General features: G+C 38.6%; 1 protein-coding gene, 1 long non-coding RNA gene and 1 other non-coding gene across 23 annotated transcripts in view; 2 read left to right on the plus strand and 1 right to left on the minus strand.

Annotated features, from left to right (window-relative positions):
- The window catches only part of LOC111343956 (uncharacterized), a 98,465-nt gene that overhangs the window by 58,955 nt on the left and 15,445 nt on the right, over positions 1-24,065 (plus strand). For 18 of the 21 annotated variants that reach the window (XM_088738659.1, XM_088738658.1, XM_088738656.1 and 15 more), the window contains 4 exons: positions 11,260-11,361; positions 16,091-16,201; positions 16,941-17,203; positions 20,035-20,302. The exons of 2 other annotated variants lie outside the window; for them this stretch is intronic. In XM_088738659.1, coding sequence (XP_088594785.1) covers positions 11,260-11,361; positions 16,091-16,201; positions 16,941-17,203; positions 20,035-20,302 — 744 coding nt within the window. The remainder of the gene's footprint in view (positions 1-11,259; positions 11,362-16,090; positions 16,202-16,940; positions 17,204-20,034; positions 20,303-24,065) is intronic. One more of the 21 variants, XM_088738669.1, reaches the window with a different exon arrangement.
- Positions 175-10,582, plus strand: LOC111319507 (uncharacterized). The gene is made up of 6 exons (XR_015993255.1): positions 175-586; positions 7,666-7,714; positions 8,116-9,323; positions 9,593-9,649; positions 10,031-10,132; positions 10,445-10,582. It is a non-coding gene; the product is annotated as an uncharacterized LOC111319507 (transcript).
- LOC148719626 (uncharacterized) lies at positions 16,038-18,479 on the minus strand. Its single transcript, XR_015993266.1, has 3 exons — positions 18,413-18,479; positions 17,632-17,684; positions 16,038-16,174 (listed from the first exon to the last, which is right to left on the minus strand). It is a non-coding gene; the product is annotated as an uncharacterized LOC148719626 (long non-coding RNA).

Genomic DNA, 24,065 nt, shown 5'->3' on the forward strand with positions numbered 1-24,065 from the left:
TAATATGTCAGAGAACATGTGGCTAACTCAGAGCAGGCAAGATGCACCCATCTTGCTTTCTCTGGTAGCCAATCAGGACATGGGCTTCAAATTACCCACATGCAAATTAGCAGATAACCAAATTACTACTCCCAATTTCATGAGCAATTCTCAGTATTGATGATGAACTGTCTCCTTCATTTGTTGGAACATTCTTGGATGAGTGTCGGCATTTTAAGCCTTTCATTTAACCGCATTCCAAAATCGTACACCTTTAAACCTCCAGGGATTATCCGACATACTTTCTAATCCACCGTGCCGTAGTCCATTGTCCACACATCGTTGGGAACTTAAATCATGTGACCAAGAGAAGTTACTACGCAACCTCATCCTCCCTCTTGATGCGGAAAAGTGGTCTTCGATGGAGCAGACTTTTAAGCAAGGGAGTGTTTGCATCAATCATGGGTTGAGTTTCTAAGTTCTTTAGCTTGTAATCATGTCTTCGAGTGATTGGTTCATCCGAAAGGTTGTGGTCATAACTTTTAGAGGCTTTTAGCCATGGAAACCTGTATGTAGCAACAATCTACATGTGCCCGAGTGATCAAAGGTATGCGATTAGGGAATTACGACTTTCCATCGTTTCGGGGACCGTTCGATGCCACTTTTCAGATTTAAAGTTTTTCTGGTTATTTCTAAATGATTAACTGTTCCTTCACGTTATGTCCAAGGTTGTAGTGAGGAAACATGCAAATGGTCATCAATTTGTAATCTCAGACCTCACGAATGTGCTGAGTAGGGCTTGCGTTTGCGTCGTCTGGAAACTCGCTTATAGCTCTTCTTTTTGCCAACTTAAGAACACTTCTTCAGGAGAAGCCCACTAAGTTAGGAATGTATCTAATTTTGTAAAAAGTTTTCAATCTAATTTACGTCAAAACTTGATGTGCGTGTTTTCGCTACCTGCACCGTCAGTTAACAACAGTGAGGTGTTATGAGCTGAATGGTACCAAAAAGCGAAGAAGAATTGCTTTCGGTCCAAGTATTTTCTTAATCGGAGGATTTTTCGTCGTTAGTAACGGATAGTGGAATTTCGATCGTTTAGTTGCATCGCAGATAATTCGATGGATCAGTTTCACAGATATCTAAGTAAGGTCCCGGATTGGAGAATTATGCCTTACCTTTAGCCTCTTTTTCAAAGCGAGTCCTGGTGCTCATCCTTGCATATCATAATAGGTTATCATTCACATGTAAATTAAACTCATTTTCCCAAGAATGGTTAAGCACCAGGCCTTGTTTTTTAAAAAGAGGCCAAAGTTAATTTGAAATGGCTTATCCAAGTCTGCATCGTATTTTTAACTTGTGAATATGCAGAGTGTATTAACAAGTTTTTAAGGTGACCCAAATATGCAGATGAGTCACTCACTCATTAAGTGATAAGTATGCTGTTAACCAAGTTGCAAGCCTTTTCTCTGTTTCTTCTCTTTAACTTATCAAGTAGAAGTTATTATCCTGATCTAACACCAAATTCTCAAAACTAATCTATAAGGAAATGTGAAGCAGCTAGAGGGGAGAATTAACAATCAGATCTTGCCACTACTTAAAGTGGAATTAGACACAACTGGCAGGGGGGGTGTTGACAAAATCCAGACTGGAGTGGATCGGATCGGATTGACAAAACCTGGACTGGATCAGATTGGGTTAACAAAACCTGGATCGGATTGCGTCCAATTGACAAAACCCGGACCGGATCCCAAAAAATTGGATCAGTAGGTGTTATACCATAAAAACGAAATCAACAGTGAATACAGGTTGTAGAAATTCAAACAAATTATATCAATTTTAGTGAAAGAACGTACCTCATATTGGAGCTGTCCGCTAGTAAACTTGGAAAATATCCAGAATTCCATACAAGTTCTGCAGCCTTAAGAGAAACATGTCAAACATGGTGACTGTTTTTCTTGCCATGCACAGTGTGAGCGCTAAGCCTCACGGGAGTTACAGGCGCTTGATGTTTAAGTTTTCTATCAGAGGTAACGACACCTGCTAAGCAAGTGCTGGTCAACTGAGGCCGCTACAATTTGTCCATAACTGATTGTAGTTGAAAACGAATATCCACAGACGTTCTCAAGCTCACAATACGAAATGTATAGCAGGCGTGACCGTGACGGGAAAGTGGTGTTGTGTTACAATGCAAGTGGCGTATTGTGACAGTGTTGCTGCGAAAAGCGGTGTTACATTACAGTGTCAACCATCGATTTTGAGCACTCTATAAAACAGTGTATGGATTCCATAATAGCATTCTATCAAAACGTTTGTTATGATAAAGATAATCTTTAATAATTGCTCCTTAAAAGGCTTTTTGGCAACTATTTACCGTGATGGGTCAGTAATTTATGATGTTTAAATAAATTTAAAAATAGCTACGTACAGTGTGCAAGGCTACAAATGTGTTTCTTATGGCATAATTGTGACTTCACACGAAAATGTTCCTAACGGTAGCCGTTTGAACAGTGAACGGAACGGCAAGCAAACGGGTGACGAACGGCTAGGAAAGCCGTTCGAAACAGATACTGTGAACGGATGAACGGCTAATTAAAATTTTCGAACAGATGAGGTCAAACGGATGAACGGCTAGGGAAAATTTTCGAATAGATGAGTTCAAACGGATGAACGGCTAATTAAAATTTTCAAATGGATGAGGTCGAATGGATGAACAGCTAATTAAAATTTTCGAACAGATTAGGTTGAATGGATGAACGGTTAATGAAAATTATGGAATGCATGAACGGCTAAGTTTTCGAACACTAAGATGAGCCTCACAGATGAGATCGAACGGATAAACGGCTCAGCGGTCGAACAAGTGATCGCCTGTAGAGATTATTTGAACAGATGGTTTCGTCATATGCTGCCCATTATAGGACTGCTTTTCTGTAGATTTTTGCTTATTCATCAGTACTACCGTACTAACAGCTTTCATCAGTACTACAGTACTAACAGTACTAAACCTCTCGCCAGCAAGCATGTTAACCTACGTACTAGCGTACTAACTACAGCTCTCGAGCGAGCAAGCAAGAATACCTACGTACTAGCGTACTAGCGTACTAACTACAACTCTCGAACGAGCAGGAATACCTACGTACTAGCGTACTAACTACAGCTCTCGAACGAGCAGGAAAACCTACGTACTAGCGTACTAACTACAACTCTCGAACAAGCTGGAATACCTACGTACTAGCGTACTAGCGTACTAACTACAGCTCTCGAGCGAGCAGGAATACCTACGCACTAGCGTACTAAGTAAACCTCTCGAGCAAGCATGAACACCAACGTACTAGGGTACTAACTAAACCTCTCGAGCAAGGATGAATACCTGCGTACTAGCGTACAAGCGTACTAACTACAGCTCTCCAGCGAGCATGAATACCTACGTACTAGCGTACTAACTACAACTCTCGTTCTTTTCATGCATGCCATGAAATTGAACATTTGATTTAGTCTGTGAAAAAAGGAGTATATTGATAACCATTGGGGTTTGTGGTTTTGTGGTGTGGACCTTATTTTTAATGCGTAATGTAGTGGAGAACAACTGGCTTAGAACAACTTAGTGCTCGGTACAGACAACTCATCATGGCTTGTTATAAATTTGCTTAGTACGTTAGTACTCGGTACGGAAAACTCATCACGGCTTGTTATAAATTTGCTTAGTACGTTAGTACTCGGTACGGACAACTTATCACGGCATGTTATAAATTTGCTTAGTACGTTAGTACTCGGTACGGAAAACTCATCACGGCCTCTTCTGAATTTGCTTAGTACGTTAGTACCTTAACACTCGGTACGACAACTCATCACGGCTTGTTCTGAATTTGCTTAGTACGTTAGTACGTTAGTACCTTAGTACTCGGTGCGGACAACTCATCACGGCTTGTTCTGAATTTGCCTAGTACGTTAGTACCTTAGTACCTTAGTGCTCGGTACGGACAACTCATCACGGCTTGTTATAAATTTGGTTAGTACGTTAGTACTCGTACGGAAAACTCATCACGGCCTCTTCTGAATTTGCTTAGTACGTTAGTACCTTAACACTCGGTACGACAACTCATCACGGCTTGTTCTGAATTTGCTTAGTACGTTAGTACCTTAGTACTCGGTGCGGACAACTCATCACGGCTTGTTCTGAATTTGCTTAGTACGTTAGTACCTTAACACTCGGTACGACAACTCATCACGGCTTGTTCTGAATTTGCTTAGTACATTAGTACCTTAGTACTCGGTACAGACAACTCATCACGGCTTGTTCTGAATTTGCTTAGTACGTTAGTACCTTAACACTCGGTACGACAACTCATCACGGCTTGTTCTGAATTTGCTTAGTATGTTAGTACCTTAGTACCTTAGTACTCGGTACGACAACTCATCACGGCTTGTTCTGAATTTGCTTAGTACGTTAGTACCTTAGTACCTTAGTACCTTAGTACTCGGTACGGACAACTCATCACGGCTTGTTCTGAATTTGCTTAGTATGTTAGTACCTTAGTACCTTAGTACTCGGTACGACAACTCATCACGGCTTGTTCTGAATTTGCTTAGTATGTTAGTACCTTAGTACCTTAGTACTCGGTACGACAACTCATCACGGCTTGTTCTGAACTTGCTTAGTACGTTAGTACCTTAGTAATCGGTACGGAAAACTCATCACGGCTTGTTCTGAATTTGCTTAGTACGTTAGTACCTTAGTACCTTAGTACTCAGTACGGACAACTCATCACGGCTTATTCTGAATTTGCTTAGTACGTTAGTACCTTAGTACCTTAGTACTCGGTACGGACAACTCATCACGGCTTATTCTGAATTTGCTTAGTACGTTAGTACCTTAGTACCTTAGTACTCGGTACGACAACTCATCACGGCTTGTTCTGAATTTGCTTAGTACGTTAGTACCTTAGTAATCGGTACGGAAAACTCATCACGGCTTGTTCTGAATTTGCTTAGTACGTTAGTACCTTAGTAATCGGTACGGACAACTCATCACGGCTTGTTCTGAATTTGCTTAGTACGTTAGTACGTTAGTACTTGGTACGGACAACTCATCACGGCTTTGGAAGGTTTTTTACTCAGCCGTAAGACCTATTTGTTTTATCTTCTTTTTCAGCCGATTTTTCCTAAATTTATGATTCCTTTGCGTAGATGTAGATAAATAAAAGAAAGGTAGAATTTTTAGGTTTTTAATGGGCAAGAACAGCAGAACTTAAACAAGTCTGATCAAATCGGTTTAATTTTAATAGTACGTTAATCATTCCTACTAAGCGAAAAACAAGAAAAAAAGAATCCTATTTTGGGCATGGTCTAGCTTTCGTGAAAACGAATGCCAACACAGGCGTCCTAAGCTCTGGTCTTGAGCCAAAGCAAAGGATTATTTCATGAAAGCGTCACGTGTTGGGTGATGTGGTGTTAAGTTGCGCGAGGTATTTGACACAATCTGTGAAAAGATCACTTGAAACTAGTCAAAACTCGATTGTTTGAATAACTTGACTTCGCTTTCGGTGCATTCAAATGGATTATAATTAATATTTTTATTATTGAATTCGACTGATCAAGATAAGGTACAACCAAGGAGCTTGCACACGAAAAGCATACTTCTCAACTTCAATTCAGGTTTAAATTTCCATAATCCCGGCTTCCCTGTCTGTCCATCAAAAATGCATTGCCTTGGTAACTGCTAACAACTTGTGTCAATTACCGCCATTTCACACAATCCCAAAATGGAGAATTCAACGAGAGAAGATATGGATTGCGATCACACCAAAAATGTTACTACCATCGTTGCCAAAGTGCCAAGTGAACGGCTGATGAATTTTCTTGAACTGATAGCTCGAACCATTCGAACGTATGATGAATATTCAAGAACGGATAGCTGGAGGCGTTTGAACGGATCATGAATATTCAAGAATGGCTAGCTAGAGGCGTTCGAACGGATGACGAAGTTGCTTAAACGGGTAGCTCGAACGGTTTGAACGGATGATGAATATTCAAGAACGGATAGCTTGAGGCATTCAAACGGCATGCCAATCTTTTCGAATGGCTGATGAACAGCTGGTAAACGGCTAACCATTCGGAACATTTTCCTGTGAGAGGTCACAATTTATCTATAGTTTTTAAAATAATAAAGTATGTGAACTCACCCCATCTGTTTTCTGTAGTTCTTTATGCTTGTTTAGGTGAAACAACTTGTTAGGGACAGTTTGCCCCTCTGATCCCCCTTGTGCGGATCACGTGAATTTTGCTACCATGTGCTCAAAAAATTGTGTTGTGTGCTGTTTTGTGTGTCTCTACAGGCGAAAGTTTGTTTCTTCGGTCATCTTTTACCCTTTGATGTTGACGTTTTATTTAAGCCTGAAGATGCCCAAAAATATGCGAGTTGTCGCTTTTGTGTTGTTATTTTTTTTGTAATTCAATATTTACTTCAGTTTCGAGTCTCTAGCTTTCTGCTTTATATAATTTACAGCTGTACCGACTAACAGAAGATTGCGTACCAGATTAAAAACATCTTCAGTGCAGAATTTCATCTGTGATTGTCTTCAAGACAACTATACCTATAGAGTAGTGAGCTGGGGGCACCTGTGGAATATCTTACACGAAAAAGAGCCATTACAACTTTGCTTCACTGAGCTGCGAAGAAAGGCAGTCTTATTTCTATGCCAAAACTTGATCATGAGATGTTACATGACTATTTTGGCGGGAAATTCCTGGCGATCTGATTTTTTTCAGATCCGGTCTAGGTTTTGTCAATCGGACACAATCTGATCCAGGTTTTTGTTAATCCGGTCTGATCCGGTCCCGGTTTTGTCAATCCAATCCAATCCAATCCGGTCCAGATTTTGTCAACGCCCAGCAGTAGGAATGCTTTCTGACACATGAGCCTCAAGCAGTGTCAGTCCTTTTCCTGATGTAGCTTGATTTTTTCATCTACACTTTCTTGAGGTTTGATGTTTTCAATGTTGATGTTTCCATCTAGAAATTGAAATGGACTTGAACTTTGAAAGAAATTGAAGCATTTATTTTAATTAAACAATATCCTGTCTGCCTAGTTGCCTGAAAAAGAACCCAAAATTGAAACCAACACCATATCTTTTTCTACAAAACATCTATAAAGTGAAAAAGAAATTTAGTGCACTAATTAGATGTCTAATTAAAAGCAATATAGGACAAGGCTTGCAACCACACTCAGGTTTTCAGCAAATTTACCTCCCCTATTTCAAACTAGATTTAATTCCAAAATATTAATGATCTGATGAATGTGATAACAGTTGCTCTTCCATTGATAATGTGTCCTATCTTGTCCAAATTCTAACTTCATCCCTCCAGTATTATCCAAGAAAATTGCTGAGAAGGTAAAAAAATGTAGCTTTCTGACTATGATTGGTATTAACAATAAGGACCAAAGGAATTTGAGCAGTGGGGTTTAAATCAATCAGAGTTGTGTTCAAATGATTTACTATTGGTATGTTTTAGTATCATTAAGTTTTGTTGTTAACTGTCTGTTTTTAAAAGGATATCATTCCTCTCAAGTATTGACTGTTGAGATATATTTTTCAACACCAAATTAAATTAAGCGGTCGCAACAACATTTGCGAGAGGAAATAAAAAGATTTAATGGACTGTGAACTCACTTTTTAAATTTTTTTTCAGCTTAATCTTTCAAATTTAAAAGCTCTCTGTGATGTCAAGACTACACAAGGTAGTAAGAGGAATGGTAAAAAATGTACACTATTACAAATACCAACCCTTCACTTTGACAAACATTCATCCACATCATTATTTTATCTCCTAAATGTCATCTATGAAACTGCATGTACCAGTTTCAAAGTAGGTTGAAAAGGAATACCTTTTGAGCATAACTTCACTTTCCTTACAAATGTAATGGTTGTTATGAGTGAGTAATATTGCAGTGACAATGTAGATCTCTAAAGCAACTTAATATTCTCTTGGTTTAAATATGTCTCTATCTAGTTGTAACCAACTTTGTAGCATAAGAGAAAACTTGACTATAAGTTTACTTAAGAATGTGAACATCCATAGTTGTGATTTATTGCTGTTTTACCTCTTATTTTTAATAGCATTCTTGTTTTGTTGTTGTAGGATTCCATTACTCCTAGTGTAGCCTCTACATCACAGGAAGGCCAGGAAAACAGGACACTGAAAGTCACTTTTCTGAGTAGTGAGTGGAAATCATCAACTGATGGAGACTTGGCAACTATCAACCGAGAGCTAGCCATCCAGTTAGCTAAACACTCTAATGTTGATGTTAGTGTCTTACTACCAAACTGCAGTGAAGAGGACAGGAGGAGTGCTGAAAGTCACAATGTGAAACTCATTGAAGCAGGTAGAGTTCCTGGTTTAGAGCCCATTTATTGGTTGTCAGCTCCTCCCAGAAACCATACAATGGACTGTGTCATTGGTCATGGAGTCCACCTTGGCCGACTAATTGCACTTATGAAGAGAAATTCAATTTACAGTCACTGCAAATGGATTCAAGTTGTTCACTCTGCTCCTGAAGAAGATGGAATGTACAAAAACATTTCAGAAGGTGAACAAATGCAGCAGACAGAAATTGAACTTTGTAAGATGGCTGATCAAGTAGTTACCATTGGACCCAAGCTGGCAGATGTTTACAATCGTCGCCTTTGTCATGGTAAACAACAACAAAAAGTTTTTGACCTTACTCCAAGCATTTTCTCAGAGTTTTTGGAAGTAGAACAAGCCACTGAAGAAAGAAGAACATTCTTGTGTTCTTGTTATTGGAAGTGGTGACAGCCATGAAGATTTCAATGTCAAGGGGTACGACATAGCTGCTGAAGCAATTGCTGAGCTGAAATGTGAATCCTATAAACTCAGGTTTATATGCCCACCTGGAGGAAAAGGAGATGAAATGGCAGAAAAGTTGTACCGCCATGGCATTAGTCCGAATCAGCTTATTGTTCGTAGCTTTAATGATAGCAGAGAAGTCCTAGCCAACTTATTCTGTGAAGTGGATCTTGCAATAATGCCATCCAGGACTGAAGGATTTGGAATAACAGCTCTTGAAGCATTATCTGCTGGTCTACCCATACTTGTCAGTGGCAATTCGGGACTTGGAGAAGCTCTGAAGGAAGTTCCTTTAGGCTCCTACTGCGTGGTAGACTCAGAAGATCCCAAAGACTGGGCCAAAGAAATCAAGAATGTATGTCAGAAAAAGAGGGAAGTGCGACTAAAAGAGTCAATGTTTATTCGTGCAAACTATCTTGAGAAGTACAGCTGGGAGAAGCCTTGTAGAAGTCTTGGAGAAAGGATGTACAAACTCACATTTGGTAAGCTAATCTCCTTTAATTTTTTCAACAAAATTTATTTTTATTCAATAAAAATTAATTGATCTTTAATAAAGTAAAAATTTACGTGGCTTTTATGTGTTTGGTGAAAAAAAAAAAGAAAAAAAGTGCAATAACAGAAAATGCATTTGCTCTTATAATCACTCACTGAATGCTTAAAACTTTTTAGAATCTTGTCTTATCCTCAAGCTTCATGAATGTAATTGAAAATTAATGCATTCTTCTTTTGTTGCTTACCTCTATCCTTGTAGCTGATCAGCATCCCAAAGGACTTAGAGAAGAATCATCTCACATTGTTCATCATGAAGGTACAATAACATCAGGATATAATGATACTGATAGACCAATTAATCTCAAAGTGGTTCCCAAACATGCAACCCCTACAAAGATCACCTCTAGTACAAAATTTTGTGCCAGAACCATGTACCTGTGAATTGGCTTTTACCAGTTGAGTTAACTTAGAAGACTCCACTGAAATCATTTAAATTATCTTTTGCAGCTGCAGAAGGCCCCCCTGTTGGTCACTTGCCACATTCATCCATGGAATGTGAACAGTTTCCTCTTCCTATAGTCACTGTATCTCAAAATAAACCCACTGGTGTACCGTAGTGCTTCATGTATGTAGAGTACCCTTAATAAGTTTATTTATGACTACAGTTTCATGGTGTTTGGTTTCTTATCCTCGTCAGACCACAACAGGCATCCATCGTCTGAACAAGGTCAGTATCTATTTGCTGGAGCCAGTTCAACATATTACAGAGGACTCGTCCATCAGGAATGTCATCCTCAGGGTAAGATGACAAAACAACTGGGAATTCTTCACCAAACAGTGAGAATGATATTGTTAAGCATTTCCCAGCTACTGTATGTTAGGAGCTTGTGAAGAGTGTTGGATTTTGACTGGTTCTGTAGCTTTAGTTACTCTTTCCTACCTCTTTACTTCTTTCCCTTGCTTGCTAACATGGCAGTAGTTAGTGTAGCAGCTACGAGTAAGTACTGCAGTTATCTCAAGGATGTTTTTCCTAAAACTCGTCACTGACGCTTTTACATTATTTTAAGTGCTCAAAACTTCCTAAGGTGTTTCAACCCATTCCATTTCTCAGAGCACTTGTGAATGGAAGTTGTGTTATGCTTTTACATGGAAAGGATCCTCCAGTTATATGGCTTGCTTGCTTCTTTAGCAGTGGATTCTAGTCAGGGGATTCTTCCAACAGCCTTTGCACATCCAAATAACCAGGAAACCCGAACCTTTCCTCAAAGTTAGTGCAGATAAACTGTGGTAATAGGCTATTTCACAGTTGGGCACTTTGCCAAGCCTTTGATTTGAAGTGAGGCTGATGGTGACTGTGAGGAGACGGAGACCAGTATCTAGTTAGCATGATAAAAATTGAAAGTAATTTACATTTGAAAAGCAGCAAAATTTGTATCACAACATGGTCACTCTTAGCTTCACTCCTGGTCAAAGGCTTGGTAACCAAGCATGCAGCTGCAGAATGGAGTACTGGTATTTGTTTTTAGAATTAATCACAGTAATAATGACTGATTACCAGCCTTTTATCAGCTACTGCTCTGAAGTACCCTTTCATGACTTCACTTTTAAGGCAGAATGAGAAAGTCCATGAGCAAAAATATTTTAATAAGAAAATTAATTGTGGGAAATTGTAGCAAATGATGTTGGAAAGTGCTCAATACACAAGTGTAGAGCAAAATACAGTTAAAAATGACTAAAATGAAACACTCATTATTCCCTGTAACTCTGAGTTTCGTGCTTATGCACTTGTCAGACAGATTTGACATAAGCATGAAACTCAGAGTTACAGGGAATCATGTGTGTTTCCTTTTAGTCATTTTGAACTGCAGTTAGATAATCATAATCCCATGTATCTAAATGGTATCTTTGATATCCAATTCATGTCAGGTCAGAACAGACATCCATCTTTTGAACATGGTCATTATCCATATGCTGGGGCTAGTTCAGCATATAACAGAGGACTTGTTCATCAGGAATATCATCCTCAGGGTAAGATTTCGAAACAACTGGGAATTTGACATAGTTTGATGCTACTCTGGTACATTCATTTAATGAATGTAAAGTTCTGTTCCTTTCTCCTGCCATTCCCTTGGCGAACAAATTAAATTCCTTAAAAATTCCTTAAATAAGGATTTAATGAATATAACTGGGAAAATAACGATTCATGAACCCAACGTTTCAGCACTCCTGACCAGCGCCTTCATCAGGGATGATCTGATCATTGCATTAAGAGGTCTTTTGTTATGCTCACTAATTTTTTCTGACAAGGTGCAAATAGATGTCAGGTAGTAAGCTGCCATCAGCACGATTTACAGGTGTGGGTGGAGTTAATATGTTAAGCTTCCAAACAAAGGTGCTGGTGGTAGCGGCGATTAAGGGCGATAATTGTAGAATTATCCCACCCAATTGTAAGGTTAGTTAGGCATGTGTGCTCTGACAAAGCTGAATTTTTTGGCAAAAGAAGATCGCTTTCTGATGCTCTTTCAAATGTGTTTCAAACTGATTTTTGGTCTCTACGATATATTCGTGAAATAGAATAAATGTGACCTCTCACACGAAAATGTTCCTTAGGAATGAACGCACAGCCAGTGAATGCACGGCAAGCGAACAGATAAGAAACGGATAGCTAAGCCGTTTGAAACGGAATGGCCAAACAGATGCACGGATGAAGAAAATATTCGCATGGATGAAGTCAAACGGAAACACGGTTGAAAAAACTATTCGCATGGATGAAATCAAACGGATACACGGATGAAGAAAATTCTTGCACCGATAAAGTGAAACGGACACACGGCTGACAAAAATTTTTGAACGGGTGTAGTCAAACGGATACACGGCTGACAAAATATAATTGCACGGATGCAGTCGAGCGGATGGACTGATAAAAATTTTTGAATGGATGTGGTTGAACGAATGGACGAATGAATAAAGATTTAATCGCTGCGGCGGTCGATTGGCCAGACGACCGAAGATAATAATCGTAATCGTAATACTCTTATTCTGGAACAAGCGACTTTGCAGCTTTATAAGAACGAACAGCTCGATCATTTTCTAATGAAGGACAACTGATTGATTCGAAGATCCTGATCTGCGTTGTAATTCATAGTTTCAAGAATAATTTTTTTATTGCCTTTGCCGCGGAGAAACGACAGCCGTCTGTGCGCTGGTATCTCAGAACATCTAACCACAAAACAACAATAAGCCTAAATGCAAAAGACGCGATATTTAACAATTATTCCACGAGTGCGCGTTGGATATGAGATGATTGATAGCCAACGAGGCGCGTAGCGCCGAGTTGGCTATAATCATCTCATATCCAACAAGCGCGAGTGGAATAATTGTTTTATTAAAAACGCCCTCAAGAAATTATTATTTTGTAAGAAGAAACTGGATTTTTTAGCTCCCTTTTGATTTTAAGCTGACGCGTACGCTTACCATATTTGTAGATTATGGTATATTGGCTGATATACCATAATGGCTAAGCCAATAAAAAGTCTTGAATTGCATTATCCAATGATCCAGTTTTTAATAATAAGATATTTAAAATGTCAAAATTATATACTAATCCACGCTAGAGATGTAACTCCTAATTCCACGTTTACAGTCAAGACAATAAGCGTACCCTCAGGTCGTTCCAGCAACTAGTGTCAAAATCACATCGACATTCCTGTACGCGTAATAAGCAATGAATATACAACGAGAACTTCTCTGTATTTGGTCAGATTGAAAATCTTAGAGTCGATTATATTTCTTAGAAGACATTTCCATCAAATTCAGGGAAACTGAGCTGGTAGAATTTTTTTATTATTTTGCCTTGCGTGTGAATTCACGGATCATAAAAACAATGATTGCTAAAAGAACCCGAATGATTTAGGGCTACAATGACGAGTTTAAGTACGGGAAAATCCTCCTTGAACTTCACAATTTGATGGCGAGTGAGTTTAAAAGAAAACAAGCGTTATTCAAGTTAAAGAGAATGTTTTCGCCGAAACATTTTTTTGATAAGCAACTGTCACAATGTGACACCTGTCAATTGAAGAAGAAAGAAGCATACGCTTTTGAAGAAACAGCAGTAGTGGTATGACAAACACACACGAGTTAAATGATCATGCGACGATTTTCTCGTAAAAAGAAAAACAGTTAGAGAGATCTTACGGAAAGTATTTTTTATTTCCAACAACGATTAATCTTCGAAGATTTACCTCTGTTCCGTTTTAAAATTTCATGGAAAGTCAAATTGTAAGTGAATGCAAATATGTGTTCTGGAGTTGTCAGTCTGCTTGTTTGTTTTCTGTAATAGCGTGTGTAAATCGGTTTTTCTTCCACCGAAAAGCTGAAGTCAATGAGACTCTTTCTACCTAGACACAGAGATTTAATGCGACTTTTATTTATCGAATTCCTCCGTTTCTGCCGTGAAATTTACGACGAAAGTGTATTTTAGGATTTTGAACTGGTGCTGAATAAAATTCTTTCTTAGCCTAAACTTATAGATTCGTTTGTATCTGGCGCATGTCAAACCCATTTGCAGCTTAAAAGTCAAACAGGGATTGTCACTTACTAAATTGGCTTGCCATTAAGTCTTATGATCGCCTTCGTATGAAATTGTTTTTTTTGTTGTTGTCGTTTTACTAGTCCGCGTTTTACTAGTCCGCGTTTTACTAGTCCGCGTTTTACTAGTCCAGTCCAGTCCAGTCCAGTCCGCGGAATACCATATGCCATAGCCCGAGCCGTTCGAGCGGAAGCAAATTTTTTTCGCACGGATAGCCCGACCCGTTCGAACGGATGCGAATTTTTTTCGCACGGATGGCCCGACCCGTTCGAACGGATTCGAATTTTTTTCGCACGGATAGCCCAAGCCATTTGAACGGATGCAATTTTTTTTCGCACGGATAGCCCGAGCCGTTCGAACGGATGCCCAATCCGTTCGCACGGCTAGTGCACGGCATACACACGGCATCCATGCGTAAACGGCAAACCGTTCGGAACGTTTTCGCGTGAGAGGTCACAAATAGCAATGATGAGCTCATTGTTCTTTTGTAACAGGATACTTAGGTTTGGCAAAAATATGCCCCAAAGTCTGAGAAGGTTTTGAGGAACTTTATAATTGTGGCTGTTCAAAATTCTCTTGATGGGCTCCATAACACTTTGGATGTAAGAAATAACAGCAAAACCAGTCACTGGCTCCTTTTCATCGGGAGTGTTACTAGTTGTAACTGATTTCTGGCAGTTATGGGGAAATGTTTTGGTATAGGCATTTATTTTGCCTTTAGGACATAAGGAACATATTTTTTCTTCTCAATCTTGGAATTAAGTGAAGATGGTTGTCAGTCAGCTCTCCTGAGTAAAGTTTTAGCTGTGGACTTTTCATGGCAAATAGGGTGACAAAAGTCAAAAGTGAGATTTTGTTGGTGTGGGTCAGTTCATGATGAACACTTGAATGAATGAATGAAAAACTTTATTTTAAGTGTCTATGTTTTTAGCTATAAGCTAATGGGGGACACTAAAAATTTAAAAGTCACTTAACATTTACATATGTAGATGATAGTTATTTACAGTAGATAATTAAAAAGATTATAAAATTGTTTAGTTAAGTTTTAAATTTCAACGAGAGTTGAAAGGTCGACTTTTCTTATGTTCTTCTTGAACGAATTTAGATTCTATCGTTCTTAGGTGTCTTGGTAACTTCGACCAGATGAGAGGTCCCATATATTTAATAGAATTCCTCCCAAATCTTACAGTTTCGAATCTTGGCAGTTCAAAGTCACTGTTCCGTAAATTATATTGAGTGTTCTTTATACTTGTCTCCAATTTCTCCTGTTCTGCTCTTCACACTGGGAATTTTTCCCAAACGTGGGGAGGATGATATTGTTTGGCAATTGGCAGCTGTTGTTTGTTAAGACCTTGTTATGAATTTAGGATTTTGACTGGTTCTGTGGTTCTTGTTACTCTTTGGCAGGCCTCCCTCTCCACATCTTTGCTTGCTTGCAAACATGCAGTAGCTTATGTCAGTAGCAGTTACCATTTAAGTGCTACAGTTTTCTCAAATTGAAATTTTTCTTAAAGCTGCTCACTTAAAAGAAGTATACGTTACTGACACCTTTACATTACTATAAGTGGGAGCTTTCACTAACACTTCATAAGGACGTTCAACATATTCCATTTCAAAGAGCATTTTTGGTTTAAACTTGAGTTTACTTTTACTTTTACTTTCAAAGGTTCCTTTAGCTATGGCTTGTCTGCTCTAGTAGCTGTGAATTATCATTTGGGGAGTCTTCATATACCCTTGGTAAATTTCAATTACAGAGGAAGCCAAATTTGTCCTCAGGGTGAATACAGATAGTTTGTGAATTGGAGGCTTGGTTTCTGAGTGGCCAGGGGACTGGAACCACAGTTGCTCCCCAAGGTGCTTTTAGGGATGGGAGGGAGGGAGTGCCAAAAACCACTATCCTCAAAGGTGACAATGCTATGCTATTGAACAGTGCACACAATGCAAGCACTTGGGTAAACAATGCTTGCATAATACTCCTGGACAAGAACAGTCCTGTGGCACCAAAAACCATGTGACTGGTGCAAACGCTATAGAACACAACAAAGGCTACCCAGTAGCTGACGTAGGGCTAAATGCATAATTTTACTGGTGATTTATAATTTGTTATTGCTGCCAATTTATGATAGTCTTTATACTGGTTTTATACTTGAATTTTTTTCTTTTCTTCAGGTCCTTTTGGGTATGGTTTACCTCATTTGTCAGTGGGGCACAGTCAATCTCCATCTGCTTCAGCCATTACTAGAAATGAAGACCCTGTTCATTGGGAAAATTGCATTCAAAGTGAGTAGACCAGCAGGGCTGAGTAAGAGACTTTTGTTTAACTGAATGACTGTTCTGGTCCAAAAATAGTGATTTGATATGACACTGGTTTAACCTTTTCAAAACGGTTTTGACTAGGTGTCTCATCTAAAGGACAGTACATGATAACAAAGGATGCATTTATAAGGTTGCAAGTCAAACTGGTTGATCAACCTGGATCCTTCATGCTCTTTGTATTTTTGCAGATGATTAAGATAATTTTAAAAACTTAGAAAAATGCATTTGCAAGGGAAAGTTACTTTTATGTAATTATCTTACTCGTAAGGAAAGTACTGCAGTTGAAACTTGAACGGGCTTTCTGTGGTCAACTTGGGTTACTGTTTCTTTTCATATTGACTTAGATTTTTGTAAGAAAACAAAGAAAAAGATAAACAGAGGACCATACCAAATTCTTCACGCGAGTGATCATGCTTAAAAATGTACATGTAGTTGACCTTTCTAGGTATGTCTTCTTGCCTTTGTTTGAGGATTGCAATGGGATTATTTCAGTTGGAGAAGCAGGTGTTCGTGAAAGGGGAGTTCAATAAATTCCTGAAAGTATTTTAACCTTTTAAAACTGTTGTTCCCCTTGTTCTTAAATACACAACTTCACCATACATTGATTTTTCAGTTTTTTTCCTGTAGCAGTACACCATGATTTCCTTAGCACCTTGTCATCCATAAGAACAAAGGACTGATAATTACATTATTTTTCTTGTAGGTGGGAATGAACAAGTCATCCGTTATCTTCAACAGTGGCAACAGAATGCCAGTGGACATAAGATCAGAAGCAGTACAGATCCACTAGCAGACTTGCACAGGATTGCTTCTGAAAAGGGCTATAGAATTTCTGACAATCCAGGGTCAGGGAATTGTATGTTCTATGCCTTGACAGAGCAACTGAAGATTGTCAAAGGAGTTCAAATCCATCATTTAGAATTAAGGCATTCCTTAGTTCAGTATCTAAGAGAGCACCCAAAACTGGTAAGTGTTTGTTAAACGTACATATAATTTCTAGAACAGATACTACTCATGTTTCTTCTGTTTCATATTCAATTTGAATGTTAGGAATTATTAAATTGGAACATGTTCATGGCTGTGATCCTTAAAAAAAGTCAGGGTGTGTGGTGATAGTGAACAGAGGTTCCCATTTTCGGCTGTTGGACAACTGTCGGCCAACAGGTTACCAGTTAACACATTACTGACAGTCGGCCAGTGGTGTTAAGTAGACAAAAAATTGACTGAAAACAAAGTCAAACGAACAGTCCTCAGAGTCAAAACTTTTCCAGTTGAAAATGTTAAATAGGCACTGTTCATACCTATCTACTTAATTTTGTTTAAATGGTAATATAAGCTTCTTTGACACATCTTCCCAACTATATGTACTAAAAATTTTATAGTAAATTTGGTACCTATTTCTGTTATCCTTGTCTGTACAAATAAAAAACTTCTTTTCTCCATTTTGCTGTAACAAATAAGCAAGCTAAAAGTAGTTTTTCAATCACCCTTTAATGCATTACAAAACTATAGTTAACAGTTCCAGGGGATTGAGAACTAGAAGAACTTTTCGATATGGTAGATAAATGAAATCAAACCAATCTGGGCAAGTTTCAGCAGCCAACGCAAGCAATCAGTAAGGAAATGTTTGCTATCATTTCAGCTTACAACCCACCAACAGGTTACGGACAGGTCATCAACTGCCCGTCAGCCAAAACTCTGGCCTGAAACATAATGAAAACTGTCGGCCATCTGACAGCTAACTGTTGGCCGACAGTCACCCCACAATATCTTTTAGGAACTGTTCTTCACTTTTACTGAGTGTGTAATACATAAACATTTAAAACAGTGCAAGAAGACTTTTAATGATTCATTAATTGTTTGACTTAGAAATAAGTTACAGTCATAGGCAAATAGCTCAGGAAAGTGTTATTGTGGACTTCAAACTCATTTAAATGGTTATAAGAATAATCACGATACTTATTTAATTATACAGACTTATTTACTTGGTTGTGAAATTTACTCACTTGATCAGGCAATTGTAAAATTGGTAAAAGTGAAGAACAGCTCCCCTAAACGTCTGACGGCCAACTGTCAGCCGGCAGTATACCAACAGTTGACGGACAGTTGACCAACAGCAAATTGACACTTAAAAATTTGACAAGTGTAAAGACATCGCAGTTACTCGACCCTTACCGTTCTAGTAGAATCAGTCGCATGATGTACCACAAATTGAGCTAAAATTGCATCATCGTATGTCCTGGGTAATTATCTATGAAATCGCCCTATAATGCATTGCGGTTTGTTTTAGGGCGTCAGACATCTATATTTATACAGGATAGCCCCTTCAGTGTAGTAAACACTGGTATCAACGGGGGTCCTGTTACCCACCCATCCCACCCCAGGGGAGGACATCCATCACACAGTAATCTCGTGCGTGGGAAATTAACGTCTCCTGCCCCTAACCCTGCAGGAGACGGGACCTCCATTTATTCGTCCCTATCCGAGAAGACTAGAATATCTAACCATTTCTTGATGTTAAAGAAAGGAAGCATATTCTTCTCAGTTAATTTTTAAGACCCTGAGTGTTGGTCCGGCCGGTATTGAACTCTCGACCTCCCGCACAGCAGTCCGGCGCTCTCCCAATTGAGCTAACCAGGCGGCGGTTAACCAGGCGGCTAACCATATTTTCAGTTAGTTTATTATTTTTTTACATATTCGCTTGTCAGAGACAATAAAAGCTGCTTACATTTAGTAAAGCAAAAAAAAGCTGCAAGAAGACGCTTGTGTTACTAGCCGAAGAGTTTCCATGGTTTTAAACTACTCCTTTATTTCACAGTCATTGCAGGGAGTGTAGATGTTCAAAATCTAAATTACAGAGTTGAAGTTAGTAAGGGAAATGCAAATGTTAACTTAAATCAAAGAAAGACATTTGCCCAGTGGCATCTCACAGTTCTTCTGACCAGCAAGTCATAAAGTTGTAAACTACGTCTGTGACATCATCAAAATATACAAATTGCGGAATGGTTGAAAGTTGCGGCCTTAATTAACTTGCGCAATACAAATCACATATTTAGCAATACACCGCTGTAAACAAATTTTTTGCTTCTTGACTGTGAGGATGATGCAATGGGATTGTGAGGGGTTTGGTACCTAAAAAAACCTAAACATAGGAGATTGCGACAAGATTGGTCCCAAAAAAACCTAAACAAAATGGCAGACTCAAGTGAGAAAGTTTCATTTTGTGTCAATGTGCAATGTTCTTCCCTGCGAGCTGAGGCTTTTCTGGTATTCAATGGGGGTTCTCAACCAACACTTGGCCAACAAATTGCCGACATGCTGCCAACAGTCGGCCGACAAACGGCCAACAGTCGGCCAACTGATGGCCGACAGTTTTAGGGGGAGCTGTTTTTCACTTTTTCCGTAAACTTGATACTTCGTCAGTTTTATGGACTCGTTGGGTTGATTGTGCAAATTGCTCTGTTTTACCCAGTCACATTTTAAGCAGGTTATAAAAACTACTGTCTGTCGTATACACTCATTAATTTGGATGATTGTAAACATAATACTCTTTCAGCTTCATCCACTCATGATTTTGGCCATTGTAAAAGTTACTCTGACTATCTGATCCACGCAGTGATTTAATTAAGGTCAGAGGATTAAGCCTAGCAACCAAAGAGTCTTTATTTGTCTTTCAATACTTCTGGAGGTAATATTTATTGCATGAAAACATGGTTATGTGTAGCCAGTGAGTTATGTTCTTTTTTACCTACTCTATTACCATATCATATGTTGTGTTGTTGGATTTTCTTTTACAGGGGGATGGAACAGATCTGTTTCACTTTGTTCAAAGTCACACAACATGGGGTGGTTACTTAACAGACATGGAGCAAGATGGAACTTGGGGTGATCATTTGATTCTCTGGGCTGCTGCAAACTGCTATAGAATAGCCATTCGTGTGATTAGCAGTCTTCCAAACAACAGTGAGGTAATCATCAACCCAGATTCTGCATTGGATAAGAACAAGCATCTTGTACTGGGACATGTCCATGAAGTACACTATGTGAGCCTTCAGCCCTCGCAAGGTATTGTAAAGCTCAGAACAGAAGGGATTCTAAACTTGGCCTATCTAGTATGAAGGTTGCAAACAGCATATTGTGATTTTTATTTATTCCATGAGTGCACATTGGAAAAAAAGCTGAGTTGGTAACAACCACGTAATCTTGTATCCATGGAATGGAATAGTTCTTCTCTTAAATTTGATAAAATCCTGAATGAGTTAATAATTTTAGGCCAAAAAATAATTGTAGCTTCCGACTGTCAGAGTGCATTTCCTTTTAAGGTGACTTGGAAGATGATTTGATTCATAACTTGAGCTTAGTGAATCAATCAGAACATGTGAAAAGCGATGTTTAGAGTTGGAAATTAAATATTATTATAACTATGTGCATTCTACCTGTGTTTTTCATTGCTATACAGGTATATGCAAATTACCATTGCATAAAAGCTTGTAGAGCTAATTGCTTTGAGTTATCTATGATGTGATTTCCTATGGTAACATAGCAAGAAGCATAGCAATTGGTATAGCGCTGGAATGTTGTGCGGGAGGTCGAGAGTTCGACTCCGGCCGGACCAACACTCTGGGTCTTTAAATAACTGAGAAGAAAGTGCTGCCTTTGTAATAATAATTATCTGCAAATGGTTAGACTTTCTAGTCTTCTCAGATAGGGACGATAAATGGAGGTCCCATCTCACAAGCCCTTATAAATGATAAAAATTGTGGGACGTTAAAGAACCCACACACTCTTCGAAAAGAGTAGGGCACGTAGTGCCCGGTGTTGTGGTCTATCTTTGTGTAGTGTCTAATCTAGGGTGAATTGGGGAGGGAAGGTGAGATCAATACATGGACTGAAGTGGCTGCATAGTGCGCCTGATGAATTCTGACGTCCGATCTCACCTTAACTGATTGTAAAGCGTGACTGATTATCTATATAGTAGTTTGCGCTATATAAATGTTAAATTGTTGTTGTTGTTACATACATACATACATACATACAAGTCATAATAACATACATACAATCATACATTCATACATACACATACATACATACCTGCATACCTACATACCTACATACTTACATATCTACCTACCCCCACACACACACACACACACACACACACACACACACACACAAACACACACACACACACACACACACACACACACACACAGTTAACTGACATAAGTTAACTGACCACTCGCCATAGGGGCTTTTCAGGGCCAACACCCATCCATCCCACCCAGGGGAGGACATCCACCACACAGTAATCTCGTGCGGGGGAAATTAACATCTCCTACCCCTAACCCTGAAGGAGACGGTGCCTACGGTTTATTCGTCCTTATCTGAGATTCTTAGAAAATCTATCCATTTTAGAAAGGTAGCAAATTCTCCTCACTTATTTTAAGAGCATGAGTATTGCTCCGGCCGGGGCTTGAACCCTCGACCTCCCGCACAACACAATCCGGTGCTCTAACCAATCGAGCTAACCAGTAGGTTAGTCCTTCTAAGGACTACACTCACCAGGACAATCACACGACACTTTCACATGTTACTCCTGGGTTCAAATCATTCACTGCAAAACTTCAAACACACCTCAGAAACTGAATTTTCTTATTAAACAGTGGTGGCTGAATTCAATTTGTAATCAAAACACTTCTGCAGACTTTTTTGAAGCTATTTAGATGGCTGGCACCAGTTTTCATCTTTTTGATGGTTTGTAACTTTTAAAGAATACAACAAAAAGACTGACCAAGGCCAGTTGAACACTTTTACAGGGTTAAATTATATAATCGTTGGCTATACAAAACTAGGTGTCATTTTGCCATTAGCAGTTTCCATGGCAGTGCTTTCAAAGGATTATTCAGACACGTTTTTTAGCTTATGGCTCCAATAATTTGAAAACTAACTTGGTGACCCTGTGATTTTTCTTAGTGATTGCTTTTGGCACTTGAAAAGGAAAATGTACAAAGATTTTAAAAAAATTCTAGGGAATGGAATTTCAGAAAATCTAGAAAAAGGCAATTTTCACACACAAAATTTCCTCTGGAAGAATTTTGTAGTTTTTTTTTCTGACGATACCTTTCAACATTATCGTATTGGAACGATAAAAAGAAGGGGTCACTCGACTTGTTTTCACGCAATTGTTTTCGCGAGTGTAGTAATTCCCATGTGCGTTCTTGCGCATTTAAATGTCTGGATTCCATAAGATCGACATTTGCTCATGATCTGTTACAGCTACCGCTGACTATCGTGTGTATTCGCACAAGCACCTGTGATGGGATGTTTACAGACATTTGCTGCTTAGAAAATCATTCAATAACCATCGAAGACAGCCTTCCGGGCTCGTTTTAAAGGACCTGCTCACAACTTCGTGCTATATTATATTATTTTCCTTGTTTCACATTCTTCTTCCACTTCAGGCAGATTATCTTTCACTTGAGTTCTCCTTTTTTCACCGTAGCAAGACTTCATATCAGTTGGATATTTCATTTAGATGTGAAGCAACCTTTATGTCTCTGAGAATTGTCTTCTTTATCTTCGTTTCTGTCTCCTGCATATGCAGTGGCCGTTCAACACATCAAATACACACTGTTAGGTAAACTTCTTACAATAGTAGAAAAAAGCCTTGCACCGCCACCTTTGTTTTGAGTTTTCGCCTTTTAATCTCTCACTTAATGTCTACATTTCATGAAGGGTTCATTAAAAGGTTTTCACTGAAGAGGCTGTTTAAGTGCTCAATCCTCTTTTAGGTGAACTTCATGTCTGTGATATCTTATAACAGAGTGTAATTTAGATAAATAATCAGCTTGCCCTCTAGCTTCTTTTATGTGGTAGGGAACTGTAAAAATCAGAATACCTATGGCCAACTCTTGCATAGAGTACTTAATCTGTAGAATGAACATGGTTGTGAACGTGGTCTTACAGCTATGCAGGGTTGCTCTTATCTCAAAGACAAGCTTTGTAAAAATCACATGGAGTTCAGACAAATATAAAAATGGTAACCATCCAACTCCACTGAATAATGAATGCATATAAAATCTGCAAAAAAAAAAAAACACAAGATAGTATCCTGCATTTGTCAAATTTCTGTCTGCAAAATTCATCAAATTTAGACACGTACTGCAATCCAAATCTTTTTTCACCTGCTCAAGCCAAATTTCACTATTTTCCATTCTTAACATTTCTTCCATAACAAACCTATTGCCTTTTGAACAAAAATACCTCAAAACACACGGTTTATGCCACCACAAGTTTTTTTGACTGATTAAAAAAAGTTAAGATATGGAGCAAAGAATTCCACACGTTATTTTGTTGTTGTTGTTGTTGTTGTTAGAGAAGCACAGGATTATTTTTGTCCACTTTTGATGGATCCAACCAGATAATTGAATCTCATCACAGTTCTTGTTTGACATTGGATTATAAACAATTGAAGCAATGCACAGCATTAGGTTTGTGCCTGAACTCTATAAATATTTGTTCACTCAAACAGTGATACTTAGTATAAACTGAAACAAAGCTTCTTTATCATTTTATGTGCATTTACTATTCCAATATGGTTTCCTGCTCCAGTGAGTTCAAGACAACGAATCACCATGTGTTACGGTAGCAACTATTGAGTTTGACAAGTGTCATAAGTTGAGAGGGATGTATTTTACGGAGTCAAAGATCCAAATTTGGAGACGGTGAAAGAGCCAACAAGGTTTATTTCTTGTCAGCAAAGTAGAATCAATGATACTTGTAAACTGTAAATAACGATTGCAAAAAGCAACTTAATATAAAGCTAAAC

The sequence above is a fragment of the Stylophora pistillata genome, chromosome 11 (assembly GCF_964205215.1).
Source record: "Stylophora pistillata chromosome 11, jaStyPist1.2, whole genome shotgun sequence".
In the NCBI taxonomy this organism is placed as follows: domain Eukaryota; kingdom Metazoa; phylum Cnidaria; class Anthozoa; order Scleractinia; family Pocilloporidae; genus Stylophora; species Stylophora pistillata.